This window comes from Eleutherodactylus coqui, chromosome 2 (assembly GCF_035609145.1).
Source record: "Eleutherodactylus coqui strain aEleCoq1 chromosome 2, aEleCoq1.hap1, whole genome shotgun sequence".
Lineage (NCBI taxonomy): Eukaryota > Metazoa > Chordata > Amphibia > Anura > Eleutherodactylidae > Eleutherodactylus > Eleutherodactylus coqui.
In genome coordinates, this window is record NC_089838.1 from 161,708,479 (window position 1) to 161,726,493 (window position 18,015).

The 18,015-nt window shown below is 40.9% G+C and overlaps 1 protein-coding gene across 1 annotated transcript in view; it reads right to left on the minus strand.

Annotated features, from left to right (window-relative positions):
* The window catches only part of GRM8 (glutamate metabotropic receptor 8), a 962,395-nt gene that overhangs the window by 197,209 nt on the left and 747,171 nt on the right, over positions 1-18,015 (minus strand). Inside the window, exon 7 of the mRNA XM_066591862.1 lies at positions 15,196-15,396. Coding sequence (XP_066447959.1) covers positions 15,196-15,396 — 201 coding nt within the window. The remainder of the gene's footprint in view (positions 1-15,195; positions 15,397-18,015) is intronic.

An 18,015-nucleotide genomic window follows, 5' to 3' on the forward strand; every position in this document is an offset into this window, starting at 1 on the left:
CCTATATCTTGGGCTATGGTGAGCCAAGAGAAATGGTTTAGCAAGGAAGGTTACACGTCTTAGTGCATAGATATCCAGTATACATGAGCACCAGCATAAGCAGTGCATCTATTTTCACTGCTGTAAAGACATACAGCTGTATACTGTATTGTGAAAAAAAGGTTCAAGTGTAAATTAGAAACTTTGACACTTTAGATCTTGAATTTAATGCCCTTAATCCTGAAGAATCAATCCAATTGAAATGATACATGTGGCATTATACAGTAGTACTGTAAACCAATTGATGTAAATGTGTTTTCATAAGGACAGTAAACTTTAGAAATGTTTTGTCTAGAAAATAGTGAGGGCTGTCAGACTGTAATGGTACATCTACTTGATGCCACCGTTTTCAGTACATTCATAATGTTCTATTTTAAAATTGTGTCTGGGACACTGCATTACAATAACAAATTTTGTTTACCTGTAAGCTGTTGGTATTCTCCTGCATGGTCAAGTATTTATAATTATAGCCATGAAGAAGGGTGCTTGCACTGCAAATTCACTTGAAAGGTATATTCTGCGGCCAAGAAGTCAAAGAGGCAGTTCATCTTAAACTGTTAACTGGATGTTAAGTTCAGAACTGCTCACGCACTCATTTCTCAGCAATAAGTGAAAACATCATTTCACAACAATTAGCCTTTCTGAATGCCTAAGGTTTTCTGAGATCATCTCTCTAATTTTAAACTCTGCCATTCCAGTTCAGAGCACACAGCACTGCAGAGGCTTAGCCGACAAACAGTTTTGCAAGTTTACTATATAAAATCCAATTAATCACCCAAAACACTTTGACATTGGTTGAAACATGATGCTTAGCATGGCCTTAAGCATTTCCTTGGACAAACAGTAAGATCCTGGAAATATATCAGAATAGATTGTCATTGTATTGTAAGTGTTGAGTATAAGTCATTATTTTGACATAGTTATACGACTACTTAGGGTAAAATAGAGATCATTAGTATACAATATGTAACCCAATTATACATATATTCAAATTGCCCCACTAAAAAGTCATACTAAGATAGGTATGGAAAGATGGTATTACATCTTATCATTGACACATTGGTAACACTGTATAGTGGATGGTATTCTGAAAATGTTAACTGTGGTACTAAACATAAAATAATTTAGAGCATTAACTATAGTAACACCCTTAGTCATGCAGAGAAGTGAAGAACTGAGTAGCATACACTTGATGAGATTTTCTTAATGCAAAAAGGTGCTTCATTTTAACAACTCCAGATGCCAACAACAATAGCAATGGAAGTGTTCAAACAAAGGCTGGACAAATATCTGTCTGGGATGATTTAGTGAAACCTGCATTGAGCAGGGGGTTGGACCAGATGAACTGGAGGTCGCTTCCAACTCTACCATTCTATGATTCAATGTTTCGGTGGGAGCTCTTCATCAAAACGTATGTCATAGAGTCCTGTGGCATCTCCGACCCCTTTGTTGTTGTCATCTGGAATTGTTATAATAAAACACCTTTTTTATGATAAAATTTCATTGAGTGTGTGCTACCCAGTTGTTTGATTCTCCACGGATACTATGAGCCACTGATGGTGTGGCTCTGGAGTTAGCACCATGCTAATTTACGAATGCTACTACCTGTGTTTTGAGCAGCCTTAGTCATGCACTGTTTAAAGAGAATTTTCATAATAGTCATCACTCTTGTGTTTCCCGTGAAAAGTACTTCATAAGCAATTGTAAATTATGTATATTGCCTTGATCTCTTTCATTCCTGAGGCTTAATCACCTTGCATAAGATTTATCTTGCCCACAGAGTCAAATGGTATAGGCAATTAATTGCTGTTCCCAACAGATGTTTGGCAATTCCTAACAGAAAAATTATTATTTTATATAGAGACCTCTTAAACTGAAGTTATGATATGGTGGAACGGAAGAAATTTAAATAATATTTTAGACAGCTGCAAAATAGCAATCTCCCAAAATATTAATTAAGGTATGACAATTATTACTAGATTACCTCTTTTACCTGTGATTTTCTAATAGCAAATGGAATTGCACATCATCTCTGATCAGTAATTTATATACAAGCTGCAATATAAGGGCTTAAACAGACAACCGTGATTTTGTCCCATTTTACGGGCGTGAAAATCATGCCCACAAAACGGGACAAAAGGAAATCATAGAAAATGCATAATAGCACATAAGGCAGTTTTTCACACAGACTGATGAGCTGTGTGAAAAAAACCTCTGCAAGTCTGTGAAGAGGAAAAATAGCACATGCAATGTACAGAGTCCATGGAGGTCAGACAGCATGCGGATGGGTCCATGTGCTGTCTGCTCAAGTTGAACCTGAGTTTCTCAGGTTCAACACACATATGGGCCTGGGAATCCAGCCTAACTTTTATTTCCTTGATCTAAATCCCTGCTTTTTTCATACAGAGATAACTGTAAATCTCCAAGAAGACAGCCAGTGGGAGGTCTTATCAGTGATTGACACTTATCTCTATAAGCACCCTTACACATGGAAGTCTGTCAGTCTCTGGACCTCTGAGTATAAAAAGGGCAGAGATTTAGATCACTAAACAACAAGTTACACAGAATCTTTCCCCACAAAACTATCCTCAATCCTCCGGCTCTATAACATGCTGCCTGCAGATTGGACTGCATTTCCATTGTGACGGGTTCCCTTTAAGCTATTACTTAAAATGATTAAAGCAGAGCTTCAAATGCAATTCATAAAACTTAATTAATGTTACTTTTATTTATAAATACACCAATTACTTCCAGTCATTAAAAATAAATGTAATCTTTGAACATATCGTTCACAACTGGATATTAGCAAATGTGTAATTTGCTGTACAATTCATGTACTACACAGGACATTGTGCTCTGATGCGGGGGGTTGACATATTGCATTGAAAGTATTGATATCTGAGGAGAAGTAACCCAGAAGCAATAATATTAACACAGAACTATGCTACCTATACACGATAGAATCTGTGCCTATGTGCTCGGGTAGGAGGCGCAGGATGGTAACAAAAGGGTTACAGAAGATTTATTCTATCCTTGTGGGGACATGGATCCTTATACGGAGCGTTCTTGGCCTGGGAATCTTCAGTGCTTGAGAGGTCATCCTGGGATACCAAGGGTGGAGGTGTACCCCTCTGGGATCTTCTAGGGGAACCTCCAACTTCTGAGTGAGTACCCATTTGTTACCATCCTGCTCCTCTTACCTGAACGCATAGGCACACATTCTAATCCTTCCCCCCCAATATGCTACACTACTGGGGGATTACATTTTTTTGCATATGCTGCTCTCCATCATGGTGGATGTGTAAGAGGATTCAAGAAGATTGATCATCAAAGTGACTCTTCAAGGCTCAGTTCACTTCAATCCTCACCTATACACAATAAGTAAACAACGTAAGGTCTCATTCACATGAACCTTGTTGCGTGGTTAAGTTAGCTGCGCAACAATATCGTGACTATCGGAACCAATGGTTTTCAATCTATTCATTCAGACTAACTATTTTTAGCCATGCAAAAAAAATTGGACTGAAAAAAATAGCACATCAGGGACCAAAATCAGTGACCAAAATTTCCTGCTGCCGAAAAATATAGGTCTTGCCATATCTTTGGACCAAAAAAAGCTGGAGCCTCCATAGACTCCTATGGGAGCTGCAAAAAAAGGGAGGGAGGAGGGAGTTTAGCTGCAAGCAATGCTGGGAAAAGATGACAGGTGCCTGTATTTAAATCATTAGAAAGTCATTAGGAGGATTTCTGCCGACCAAGGGAATTCTAATCAGAAGTGCATTTTCTCAGCAAAACATCGCACCCGGCTGTGTGAATGGTTGAGAAAATGCTCATTAAGCTCAGAATTTGTTCTCGGAAAACATCAATTCACGCAATTTTCGGCAAAGATGGTCTTGATTTTATTGCGCGGCTAACTTAGGCGTGATACAAAGGTTTGTGTGAAAAAGGCCTAAGGTCCTATAAAGCGGATGCAAAAACTCTTTTACACCATATGGACACTGTCCATGCGCTGTATAATGTTCGCGCACACCATATGTATAGATGGCCAAGACTACTGCAGGACTATCTGTGGTGCGATTGGGAGGAATAGCATTATGGACACTCCTATTTTTGATATCCATAGGTGAGGCTTATATGTACAGACCTTGTCCCCACAATCTCCTGTATAGGTGTGTACGATTACAGAAATTATATTCAAAGGTTTTTTGTTTAAGGGCTCCTTTAGACTTTCATATTTGGCAATACACTTGCTCCTGCACATGGTTTTTGCACAGTGAACAAATGTATTTTGTGTGCATGCCTGCGCAATACTGTGCATATTTGCGCAGGCACCACTCAGTCACCCCGCTATGATTTAAATGGATAATTAGCCTGATAAGGTGTCGATGATCGCAGGTATGCACAGCGCATGCACATACCCAGCTATGCATATGTGCATTTTTGCGCACCTCCCATAGATCTCTATGGGTCTCTTTGGTGCCCAAATACACACAAAATAAGGGCAGGTTTTATTTTTGGAGTTTGTAATTGATTAAGAACATGTCAAATGACACATGCTTCTAGTTCCTCTATGTCTGTCTGAATTTTTTCAGTAAAGAGAAAGAGTTTTTACCCTATGCTGGACCTACTCTCCCTTTTCCTGTGCATCTGTTGTGGTTTCCAGACAGTCCTTGCGTTGGAGTGACTGCAAAGGAGCTGGTTTCTGGTTTGCATTTCCACAAAAACGCACGCAAACAAGCTTGTCTAATGGAGTCCTAAGGATAGAAAAGTAGCTCTGTTTTTTTTTCAAGAAACATTGCCACTTTTGTCTGGCACTGCATTTTAGCCCCATTAAAAGGAAGGGGCTGAACTGTAATGCCAAACACAGCCAATGGGCAAGGATGGCACTATTTCTTCAATAAGCAAACCTGTTTTATCCTCATACAAATAAATAAATTGATTGTGCAACAAGACATTATTAAATACTCAGACATGGTGGTAGAATTCAGACAGTTATCAAGGATCAATGGTTTAGGATGGTATACATCTAAAATATGCTATTTCCAATGTACATCCAAGCCTTTTATTTGTATGTAGTACAAGGCAGTATGTTTGTAGTTTTAGTAAACACCTGCACACCGGCAGTTCTGAAGGAAAATGGAACTAGACAGATTACTCAGACATTCACAAGTGAAGCACCTTCCTGCATGCATGAGCAGAGCTATGGAGGAAACAACTATAATTATCTGAAACTACTGAGTCTCGGAGCATACTTTAACAAAACAGAGCACACTGGGAAGAGTCAAGCAAGAAGTAAACTTTCTGGTTGTTTGAAATTGTACCTTCACGATAGCTCCCTTTTTTCATATTATTTTTTTATCCTGTCATCAGCCCTAATCCTCCACCTGTCATTACTGTTTGTGAATCTTTATAGTTTTCATATTAGCGGTTTCTGTATCATGAAGTTATTAGAATACATTTTCATTTTACTTATTTATTTTACTCCTTTACATAGTTATATATATTCTTTGAAAAGGTATGGTTTTTGTTGCCCTTTTTCCTGCACAAGTATAGTAATGGATGAACCCACTCTAATTGTTTATATGACACATGTCAAATACAAGGCCCGCAACCTCATTTTGTGTGGCTTGCCAACTGTTCATTAAATCATTAAAGGGCTATCCAAGCCGCATCCACCGAGACACACTGGAGTTGGAGCAGAAGCTGCTACTCCGACCCCAGTATAGGGGCTGGCGCTTGTAACTGCAGGTGCAGCTCCCATTGAAATCAATGGGACCCACACCTGAAATTAGAAGCACATTGTTTTTAATGAAAGGGTGGAAAGGGACTTGTTATTTGTATAGCGCCAACTTATTCCCAGTGCTTTCAGGTAATTTATTTAACCTTGTCAACCTTGAGCTGGCTACCTAAACTACGAGAGGTTTGAACTCGCAAACTTCAGGTCGTGAGTGAGAGCTTAGGACTGCATACTGCTGCCTGCCACAATGTGGGGGTCACTATTAAACTGGGGCCACTATGAGGGTCAATATTACTACTGGGGCCACTTTGAGGGTCACTAATAATACTGGGATCACTATGGGGTAACCATTACTACTGGGATCACTATAGAGGTTACTATCACTACTGAGGCCACTATGGGGGCACTGTTACTACTGAAGACAATATGGGGTCTCTCTATTTGGGCTCGTAAACACGCAATGTGCTGTATATTTGCGTGACCAAATATTGCTTTTGTCCACATTTTTTGGGTACTCTGATGTGTTTTTATGTGCACAAATACACTGCCTTTTTGCATACACAATAAAATGCAAATAGCATCATTGTGTAATGTTGGTGTGAGCTACTTTGCTGGGGGGTTGAGTTCTCTGTGCACTTGTGTTGTTGATTACTAGTGGAGTGGTTTTGTCTGTGTTGCTGGTTAGGTACACCTGGGGGCTATTTGGGAGGGTTCCTAATTCCTTCTCACACACTGGGATCTATGCTATTCAATTGTTTCTTCAGTCTCCTTCTGAATGTGCAGGAGAGCATAACTGTGGGCAGTCGCTCATCCAGTTTTTTTTGCATCCAGGGTTTCTTTATTCTATTTAAGATAAGTACTGTGTTTTGTTCTACGGTGTAGTGTGTTCATCGGGATAGTGCTTTTGGTATCGCTAGGTCAGGGTGAGTGAGTATCCCAGGTTCCAGCATGAGTGCGTCCTTATCAGGACGATCCACTGATCATGTAGGTAGAGACTTTTCACCTTTTTAGAGTCCTATAGGGAGAGTTCCTGTTTGCTTTGTTTTCTCGTTTTCCACTAACCGTTTAAATCCAGATTCTGTGGTGTGAACAGTCCCCATGTGTTTATCCCTGGAAATAACTTTACCGCACGTTGGTAGCAGACAATGGTTCACAAATATGCAATGAATATGCCAGTTTCCTTCTGAATTAAAAACTGCCACAAAACCTATGTGTAAAACCACCCTAAGGACTTGTTCACACTGAAGAATTTTGCCATGAAATTAGGTGTGAATTTCACATGCAAATCTGTATCAAAATCCGCATTATTTTAGCATTCTACTAAATGCAATGAAAATCCACACCACAGTTCATACAGCTCAGATTTTTTTCACTTATAGATTCTATTTCTTATGTGGGTTCTTTTTTTCTTTTTCTTTCATAAAATTCATTAACTATTTGTAAAATCTATTAATGTCTTTATTCATACATTTTTACCCCATTTAAAAAAAAAACAAGCAATCTATCTTTCAGCAAAAAACTGTTATATATGGTAGCTTACTAACTCAAATAGCCTGAATGCCAAATAGCTACCTGGAGTATATCTATAGCAACCAAGCACTTTCGATATTTCACCTGAAGCTAGAAACTGTTTCTACTTGGAAACTAAATTCAGAATGACCTTGTGCATTCTCAAAAAGGCTGCCAGCTGCGGTCAGTGAAGTGTATTGTGATAAACAGTGTTGCTGATATCTATTAGATTTAGAGGCAATACAAGTACCTTGACTATGACGGCACATATTCACATAGGAATGACATTCAGTATAAATCTACATTTCACCTATTTGCACAAACTATTCAATTGTCCATTTCTAATGCCAGTGCTCAGTATCTCAGAATTAACTCAGCAAACATACAAAAAGGAACATATATAGTAGCATCTCAGAAAAGATGTTTTCAATTTGTACTAATCATTTGAAAAACATGCTAAATATATCAAAATAATGATCTGATATTTTTCATGACCTATCAGAGGAAACAAAACAGTAAATAACTAAATAACTTTCTTTCAAGGGAAGCCATTGTGCCTGTGTCAATGATCATAGGTGCTCTAAACATTTGCTGATTGACCGGGTACCCTTCAAGTTACGAAGAGCACATTCCCATGTCATATCGCATCATATCAATCATCATTAAATAAATTTACCAGTTTTAGGGGTTTTGATACACTTCTAGATTGGTTTGAACTAATTCGGACTGAATTGAACTTTTTGCAAAAGTTCAGCAAACTGTCTGAATCTAACTTATCAAAAGTTCACTCATCACTAGTCCTAGCAGATAAACATGGCAGTTCAACATGGCAGGGGACAGATATGATATATAAGCTGCTCCAGTAAACTTAATTTAAACAATATTATTAATACCATAGCTTCTGTTTTCATCTTAGCTCTTTGCTTCAAAACCTACACTGAGTAACCCATTTGGTGCATTCTATCAACATCAGACACTCTTTCCTTCTCTCACCTTTGTACAGCTCACATGCACGATTCACGTTCTTAAACCACCTCAAACCCTTTTAATTTCACTGTCCATTACAAAAGTCACTCTTAAAAATCACTGAAACATCCGTTCACCCTCTGCTTTCTCCTGCTACTAGCTACAAGGGGCATTTCTCCTACTTTTTGGTCCACCTTCTATTTCTATTAACTTCAGCTTGTTACCTGCCAAACAAAAGAAACCCTGCAAATCTGGTTAACATTTGCTGTACACCGTCTCTTGTCTCCTTTAAGCGTATTGTTTAACAATGTCAATCAGCGTGCAATAAATTCCTCATCCTTCACAACTACTTTGTTACCAAATCTTTCAAATGGTTGGCTCTCACAAGTGCATGTATATAGCAATCTGACACTGTTTTCACTGCTGTTCTATTTTATAGTGGCGTAAACCTTTCCCATAACCCCAAACTTTAGAACTGGCACAGTGGAGGACTAAGCATTCTTTTTTTCTCCATAATACACATCCCAGGTTATCTGCTACAGTCCCTTCACATACATTTCCATTTTTTGAAGTTCACACAATTAGAGTGAGTGGTAGTCATCTTCCCCTCCAATACCCTCCGCACCAATTTCTGGACCACTTTACCACATTCCAGATTTCTGATCTTTAAAATTCCAAATATAATTTTGGGTGACTTGAACATCCCCATTGACATGCCAATCTCCTTCTCTGTCTCTCAACTTTTATCACTAACCTCCTTCCAAGGCCTTTCACAACTTGCTGCTTCTCCTACATGCAAAGAAGGCAATGCATTTCATCTGGTCCTCTTCTGGCTGTGTCCTGTCTTTGACTTTCAAACTCTTTTTACCTGCTTTCTAACCACAATTTCTTTTCTTTTACTATCAAGTATTTTTGCCTTTCTCAGGACTCTCCTAGCTATGGCAAATAGTAAAATCTACAAGTCAGCAATTTATAAATTCCCTACAGTAATCATGGTTCCCAATCTCTTCCTTCTCCTGTCCTGTTCTAGCTGCCACACATTACAATGAAACTCTCATAAGTGCCCTTGCCCTCTGCAGCAGCCTTGGCACATGCCTCGAATCCATTTCTTTCAGGACCTTACAGGTTTCCTCCAATACAAGTTCATGCTCAGAACTTACAACATGTTCCTTCATCATATATATATATATATATATATATATATATATATATATATGGATATATATATATATATATATATATATATATATATATGGGGAGAGTCTGCTCGGGTAGAGCGCGGGATTGCAATGTGAGCGGCAGTCAGAGACCACAGCAGCATATAAAGTCCATACAGGCTTGGCCTGTGTTTATTAGAAACCATAAAATAAACAAAATACAGCCTTGATTTCAGGCATAAACACAAATCCTGCTTATTCAGCACTTACTATACAGAGTCCGTCCCTGACTATACAGACAGCTCGCTGCAGCCGCACGGAAACCACACGCTTGTACAAAAGTCAAGTTTGTCCTTTGGTAAGCGATAAGGCGTCTCATGAGACCAGCAGCTTCCAACATCTAGCTGCACCAGGCCTCCTGACTTTTATGGGCTAGGAAATTACCCAGCCTCCCCCTAACAAGACCTGGAGTGGGGGGGGGGGATGGAATGGACAGCCCCACTACCAAGCCTGCCATCCATTCCAAAAAAAACAGGCCCAAACATGTTTTAAAACATCTCCAGCAACTACTCTTGCTGGAGATCATATTGCATCCTGGTTTTTTCTTGTGTCCCATACAGTGAGACACGAACTCCCTTCATATCCACTGGGCGTAACAGCTAAATCGAGGTGGAACAAACAGACTGTCCATTATCAACCCCTTCAGTGTCTCACAATATATACAGTATACAGTATGTACTACAAGTGTTTTTTTTAAAGAAATGTTTGCATAGAGGGTTGTTTTTTGGCCATGCAGCTATTAAATCACGGAAGTGTAATGGATGGCAGCCCTACACCTATGACAACTTTCTGTTAACCAGAGCAAAGAGGTACTCACAAAGAATGTCTCTTGCTTTGACATACCCAGCCCTTCCATGCATTACATGGATGGCCATTAATTAGAATAGCCAGCATCAAATAGCTTTTTTTCTGCAGTAACCACAGCAATATTAATGTATGATAGCTCCAGCCAGGACATATGAAATTAAAAAAGTCTTTGAGTCAACCCCCTTAAATGGGTTCTGACACGAATAAGATTTTTATGCTTTAGCAGCCATTGTTCCCAGGTTTGCCTAATGGACACAGGGAACCCAGGATTAACCCCTTAGTGACGAAGCCTGTTTGCGCCTTAGTGACGGAGCCAAATTTTGGAAATCTGACATGCGTCGTTCAACGTGGCATAACTCCGTAAAGGCTTTAAATATCCAAGTGATTCTGACATTGTTTTTTCGCCACATGTTGTACTTCATTTAGATTGTAAAAAGAGACCGATATAATTTGTGTATATTTATTAAAAGTACCAACATTGGAAAAATTTTGAAAAAATTGTCATTTTTTCACATTTTCAACCGTAATATCTCAAATATGTCCAAACATACTGTACAAATTTTTGATAAGATATGTATTTCCATCTGTTTACTTTATTCTGAATGCACACTTGAAAAACTTTTGTGTTTTTTTTTAACCATTTAGAGGACGTACAAATTTAACATTACTTTTCAGCATTTTGAGGAGCACTTTGTTTTCCTGCACCAAGCCAAGTTTGCAGAGGCTCATAAGTGTCAGAATAATAGATACACCCACAAATGACCCCATTTTAAAAACTACACCCCTTAGTGTATTCACTGAGGGGTGTCATAAGTATTTTGACCCCACCAGTTCTTTTCAGGAATTAGTTCAATTTAGGGGACAAAAAATCAAATTTCATATTTTTGCAAATATGTCATTTTAAAGACATATTTTTTTCCTATAGAGCCCATGAAAATGAGGATTTACACACCAAAATGGATACCCCCGTTTCTCCCGTGTTCAGAAACATACCCATTGTGGCCCTAATCTTATGTCTGGATGCATAACGGGAGCCAAAATGAAAGGAGTAGTCGGTGTCTTTCAGAACATAAATTTTGCTTGAAGGCGTTTTAGGCCCCATAGCACTTTTGTAGAGCTCTTGAGTGGCCAAAACCAAAGAGAACCCCCACAAGTGACCCCATTTTGAAAACTAGACCCCTTAATGAATTTATCTAGCGGTGTACTGCCCATTTTGACCCCACAGTTTTTGAATGAATTCAAGCCAAGCAAAAGGAAAAAATTGTAATTTTCATTTTTTTGTCAATTCTGTCATTTTAAAAACAGCTTTTTTTGTACAGCACACGCATGAATGAAGCCTTTCATCCCAAAATGGATACCCCTGTTTCTCCCGTGTTCAGAGACATACCCATTGTGGCCCTAATCTTATGTCTGGATGCACAATGGGGCCCAAAACGAAAGGAGTAGTCGGTGGCTTTAAGAACATAGATTTTCCTTGAAGGAGTTTTAGGCCCATAGCACTTTTGTAGAGCTCTTGAGCGGCCAAAATCAAAGAGAACCCCCACAAGTGACCCCATTTTGAAAACTAGACCCCTTAATGAATTTATCTAGGGGTGTACTGCCCATTTTGAGCCCACAGTTTTTGAATGAATTGAAGCAAAGCAAAAGGAAAAAATTGTGATTTTCGTTTTTTTGGCAATTCTGTCGTTTTAAAAACTGCTTTTTTGGTACAGCACACACATGAATGAAGACTTGCACCCCAAAGTGGATACCCCTGTTTGTCCCGTGTTCAGAGACATACCCATTGTGGCCCTAATCTTTTGTCTGGATGCACAACGGGGCCCAAAATGAAAGGAGTAGTCGGTGGCTTTCAGAACAGAAATTTAGCATGAAGGTGATTTAGACCCCATTGCACACTTGTAGAGCCCTTGAGCGGCCAAAACGACAGAGAACCCCCACAAATGATCCCATTTTGAAAACTAGACCCCCTAACGAATTTATCTAGGGGTGTACTGTGTATTTTTACCCTACAATTTTTGAATAAATCTAAGCAAAGCAGTAGGAAAAAAATTACAATTTTCATTTTTTTGGCAGTTGTATCAATTTAAAAACTGTTTTTTTTTGTACAGCACACATAGGGATGAAGACTTTCACCCCAAAATGGATACCCCTGTTTGTCCCGTGTTCAGAACCATACCCCTTGTGGCCCTAATCTACTTACAGGAAACATGGGAAGGCCTGTAATGGAGGGAACACCAGTTGGATTGGATCTTAGATAAAAGTAATAATGTGAGCTGTGTAGTATTTCCAAAGACGGGTAATTATGGAGGCTGGTTGGGATGGGCACATGGGGCAATAAAACCGGGTATCCCCCCTCCTCTCATGCTTTTCATTTTATAGCGCCGATCGCAATGCCGGGGGGGACTGCCCGCATCCTGGGATGACAGCTCCATGCTGTCGGCTACCTGCGGGCACCGACAGCATGGAGCTGTCACGTCCTCAGGCCAGTGGGCATCAATCCAAAGAGGATGCATAAAACTACGTCCTCTAGGATTAAGGCCCACTTTCTGAGGACGTAGTTTCCCGATGGGGCTGTCGTTAAGGGGTTAATGGCATGCTAAAGCATAAAAATCTTATACTTACCTTTTTTCCTGTTGTTGTTGTGCAACAGGGGTCATCTCCCAGCAGGCCCTTCTTCTTCCTTGGACGAGCCGCCCCCCTCCGGGAATCCGTGCATGCGCAGAAGACAGGTGCCCTCTGACAGGAGTCAGGATGGGCCGCCTCTTCACTGCGCACGTGCAGGCCCTGGAGTTCAACCAGGATGGACAGGCCTCCCACAGCAAGCACTGCTTGTGATGTGGCACCCATCCGTTCACCTCGGAAGTGGCTGACGGACGGAGCAGAGCAGAAAGCAGTCATTTTGACCGCTCCAGCTCTGTTTCTAGAAGCCACAGAAGAAGATGCCCGACGGAGGGGACATGCCTGGCGATCAGTCCTGGCCAGGTAAGGTAAGTAAAAAAAATTTTTTTTTCATGTCAGAACACCTTTAAGGTTTTTTGTTTCATATATTGTATTTATTATAGAAAAACCCCACAGCAGTTTTTGATACATCTCTTTGAGCCAAGGTTCAAAAATGGGTCAGAAAGCGTGGAGAAGTATTGCTTTGCTTAATGTTGCAGTTTTTGTGGTGTTTTATCTGACTTATTTTGCTGGCAAAAGAAAGTTTTGAAACTCCCTGCACAAATCTTTTTTGTGGAGTTTTTCCTCACGCTTTTGGCATTTTAAATAAAAAATAAAATTTTGTGTTATCTCCTTGTATAAACACGTAATACTCAATTAAGCTAATGTACTTCTAAGTTATCCCATGCTTCAACACACGCAATAGATGCTGGGTAAAAATACACTAGAGACAGGTATTGGAGTACCCATAAGCATTGTTTCTGAGTTGTCCATACACCCCTCAATGACCCTTTTTCTTAGGGCGGCTTCAGACGATCATTAGTGCAAATGTGCTGTATTTGCGCATGAACAATGTTTGAAGAGCCAGGTAATCAGGGTGTTGTGTGTGTGTCAGTGCATGTTACTGTACTTTTTGCGCGTGCAGGGCCAGTTCACACGCGCGTGTGACACTCCCTTTCCATGGAATTGATTGGCTTGTAAAGCCCAGTGAGGATCAGTGGTCTTCCTTTCCTGTATTTTGCGCAATTGCACATCCTTCATACTGCATAATTTCGCCCCATCCTGCACAAAAACAGGAAAATAGAGACGGTCGCAAAAAAAAAAACAACATGCGCACACGCGGCCATCTGAGGGAGCCCTTAGTCACTTTTCTCAATGCATTGCCTGTGTGTTATAGTAGCTCTGATTGCTTTCATTCACTTAATGGACCAGGAGTAGAGATGAGCGAGCATACTCGATAAGGCAAACTACTCGAGCGAGTAGTACCTTATTCGAGTACCTGCCCGCTTGTCTCTAAAGATTCGGGTGCTGGTGCGGGTGAGCGGTGAGTTGCGGCGGTGAGCAGTGGAGCTCGGGGGAGAGAGAGAGATCTCCCCTCCATTCCTCCTCGCTCTCCCCCGCCGCTTCCCGCCCCCTGCCGACACCCGAATCTTTAGAGACGAGCGGGCAGGTACTCAAATAAGGCACTACTTGATCAAGTAGTTTGCCTTATCGAGTATGCTCGCTCATCTCTAACCAGGAGCTCAGGATGAACAGTGCAATTTCTATATTAAACATATTTCTAATGAGCAGAACTAGGGTAGGACTTGCAAATTAAATAGATTTTTTTTTATAAGTAATGGAATAGAAAACAGGTTAAAATGACTGCTCACTACTGGAACATGCAATACATAGATTGTGAACTACATAAATATACTTCTTAAAAGGGTGGCACCACAGTAAGCTTTTATCACCTATTTACAGGAAAGGTGATAAATGTCTGACTGGCGTGGGTTTCACCGCTGAGACCCCCACAATCTTGAGAATGGGAGCCTTATGTCTCTGTCTTCTCACTGCAGGCTCTTTGTAACCACCCACAGTGTCGTCAGATTGAATGGAGCAGTGATCTCGCTCACATAGTGCTCCTCCATTCATCTTCAGTGGGACTGCCGGAGATAGCCGAGCACTTGTACTTAGCTATTTCCATCAACTCCATTACAAAAAATGGAGCAGTGCCACATGTGCAGCCACCACTCTATTCAGTTTCCCTCTCATTGCAGGGGTGCAGCAAGCCTGCAATGAGGAGGAGAGAGACACTTTGTTTTCGGGACCAGTGGGGGGTCTCAGAGATGAGAACTCCACTAATGAAACTTTTATCCTGCAAATAGGTAATAGTTTCTGGTTGTAAACCCCTTTAAGATACCACAAAATCTAAGTATAGCGTAAAACACGTTTTGTAAAATCAATCAAAATATGTGAAAGCATTTTGAAGACTAAACTTACCATTAAAGTTGACAGCTCGAATGTAACTAAGAAGATCTTTTCCATCCACGGGCTTCATTCTTTGGCAAAGACCAATATAACCAGAGCAGAAATCTCTGTGCATGCTATGGAGTGCATGAGCCATTGAATACACAGCATCAATCACAAACTGGACCTTCCCCTCTTGTTCATAGGTGGAATCTCTTCCAATGCGTTCTAATCCTAAAATAAATTATTAAATGAATGGTTAATTACAGTTAATACTACAGAACAAACTTTGCAATTGATTTCATTCACAAGTGGGTACTGTGCTGTAAAATTTCTTTAAATATTAAACACTCTCAGAGTGCTTGATTAATAAATGTTCTGGATTGTAGAGCAAACACGGTAAGGAATGTAAAATGATTGGAAAATCTACAGCCAAGTCAATCCAATTAGAAAGCTATAAGGACTTGTGGTCGTATTTAGCAAGGGTTGTGTGGACACGTCTAGATTGCCACTAAGAGTCCATTCAAACGAGATTATTTTCAATCTGTGTGCTTTCCGTATATTCCACAGGAGGCACACAGAACAAGAAAAGTCTATGAGGATGTACACTTGGCTGCTTTTTCACTTAGATCGATGTCTGAGGGCGGTTTCACATGGGCGCATTCGTGCACGAAATCTGTGCCCACAATCCGCAGAGAATAGAACTCATTGTTTTCTATGGGGGGTGCACAGATGCGCACCTGAGACCTGCACAATTGCGCAAGCCTCTTAACTTGGGCGTGGCTGTGTCCCGCGCCCATATGAACCGTCCTGGTCAGCGTGGAAAGTATAGTAAAATGCGCAGATACACATGTGATAGTGTGATGTTCACAGCGCAAAAACGGCACTCTATCTCGTGTGTTTTGTGCATACGCTTGTGGGAAGCCACTCTGATGTATGTCCTATTGTCATTCATTTTTACAGACAAAAACAGCACATGCAATCTGAATATTGGACAGAACATGGACAATTGTTCATCAGCTTTTCTAATCTTTTCCAATGTATTTTGCACTTGAATTTTATGGATGTAGCTTGCACACAGCTGTGTAAATGTAGCCTAAGAGATAAGACAAAGTTTTACTTACAATGTCCAGGAAGGGAAAGGATTATCGAATATACAAAAATGAATGCTACCGTATTTCTATTACATCGTAATTTTGATCGTTACTGCAAACTGTCTAGTAAACAGTCTCTGTTTTGGGTAGCATGTTCCAGAGGACTGGTGCTGCTCTGGAGAAGTGGGACACTCAGGGACACTCAGTCTAATTTTGTTAGCGAAGTGGAGGGCTCATGCTGGATGGTGGATTGAGATGAGGGAAGCAATGTAGGGTAGTGTGGCACTGTGGAGAGCCTTGTGGATAAAGGTAGTGAGTTTGAATTGAAGTCTGCATTTGACGGTCAGCCAGTGCAGTGATTGGCACAGGGCTGAGTAGCGACTGCACAGGAAGATGAGCCCGGCTGCCGCATTCAGGATGGATTGGAGAACAGAGAGTCTGGCGTGGGGGAAGCCGATTAGCAGCAAGTTGCAGTAATCGAGCTGAAAGTGGATAAGGGCAACAGTGAGTGTTTTTTTTAGCGAGTCCACGGTGAGAAAAGGGCATGAGAACTTTTTTTTTCGGGTAAGTATGATTATAATAATACCAAAATTATATGTATTTATTTAGGCTTTTGCACAATAAATACCTTTTTTTGGAAAATATTTTTTGGCATTGTTACATTCAAAGACCCAAAACCTTTTTTTGTTTAATTTTTCCATGAACAAAGCTATGCAAGGGTATGATTGTTGAATGACAAGCTGAAGGGTTTTTTTTGTACTATTTTGAAGTGAATATTTTTTAATCACTTTTAGGCCTTAGTCAGACGGGCGTTTTTTTGCGCGATTTGCGCATGCGCATGCGTCCGGCGATTTTTTAAAACCATTGCTTTGCAATGGTATCGGACACATGAGCGCTTTTTATGCGCTCGTCCGATAAATTATAGAACAGAAATCGCAGATCGCACCTATCTGCGATCTGCGATTCCTGTTCTCTTCTCTATATGCGCTCAATGGAGCCGGCGGCAGCAGCGCCGACCCGATTGAGGACATATAGAAGACAAATCATTCTTCTCTGCCACAGCTGTAACAGCTGTGGCAGAGAAGAACGATGTTTGCCCATTGAATTCAATGGAGCCGGCAATACAGCGGCTCCATTGAAAGCAATGGGCTGCCGGCATGCGCGGGATGAATTGTCGGGAAGGGCTTAAATATATAAGCCCTTCCCTGCAATTCATCCAGAAAAGTGTTAAAATAAAAAAAATATACATACTCACCTGCTCCCGGCAGCCGGAGTTCCGCGCGGCCGGCCTGCAGTGGGTGTGAAGGGGGTGTGAGTCAGACCTGCCCCCTGATTGGCTCAGCGCTGAGCCAATCAGGGGGCAGGTCTGACTCACACCCCCTTCACACCCACTGCAGGCCGGCCGCGGGGAACTCCGACTGCCGGGAGCAGGTGAGTATGTATATTTTTTTATTTTAACACTTTTCTGGATGAATTGCAGGGAAGGGCTTATATATTTAAGCCCTTCCCGACAATTCATCCCACACTCGCCCGCAGCGCATTGCTTTCAATGGAGCTGCTGTATTGCCGGCTCCATTGAATGCAATGCGCTGGACAGCTCCGGCCCGTTTCTAATGAAACGCGGCTAGGAGCAGATTTTCGGGCGATTTTCGGGCACCGGTCACGCGATTTGCGGATGCGCATCCGACATGTGATCCGCAAATCGCGCGAAAAAACGCCCATCTGACTAAGGCCTTATTGCGTTTTTTGGAAGGTAAAA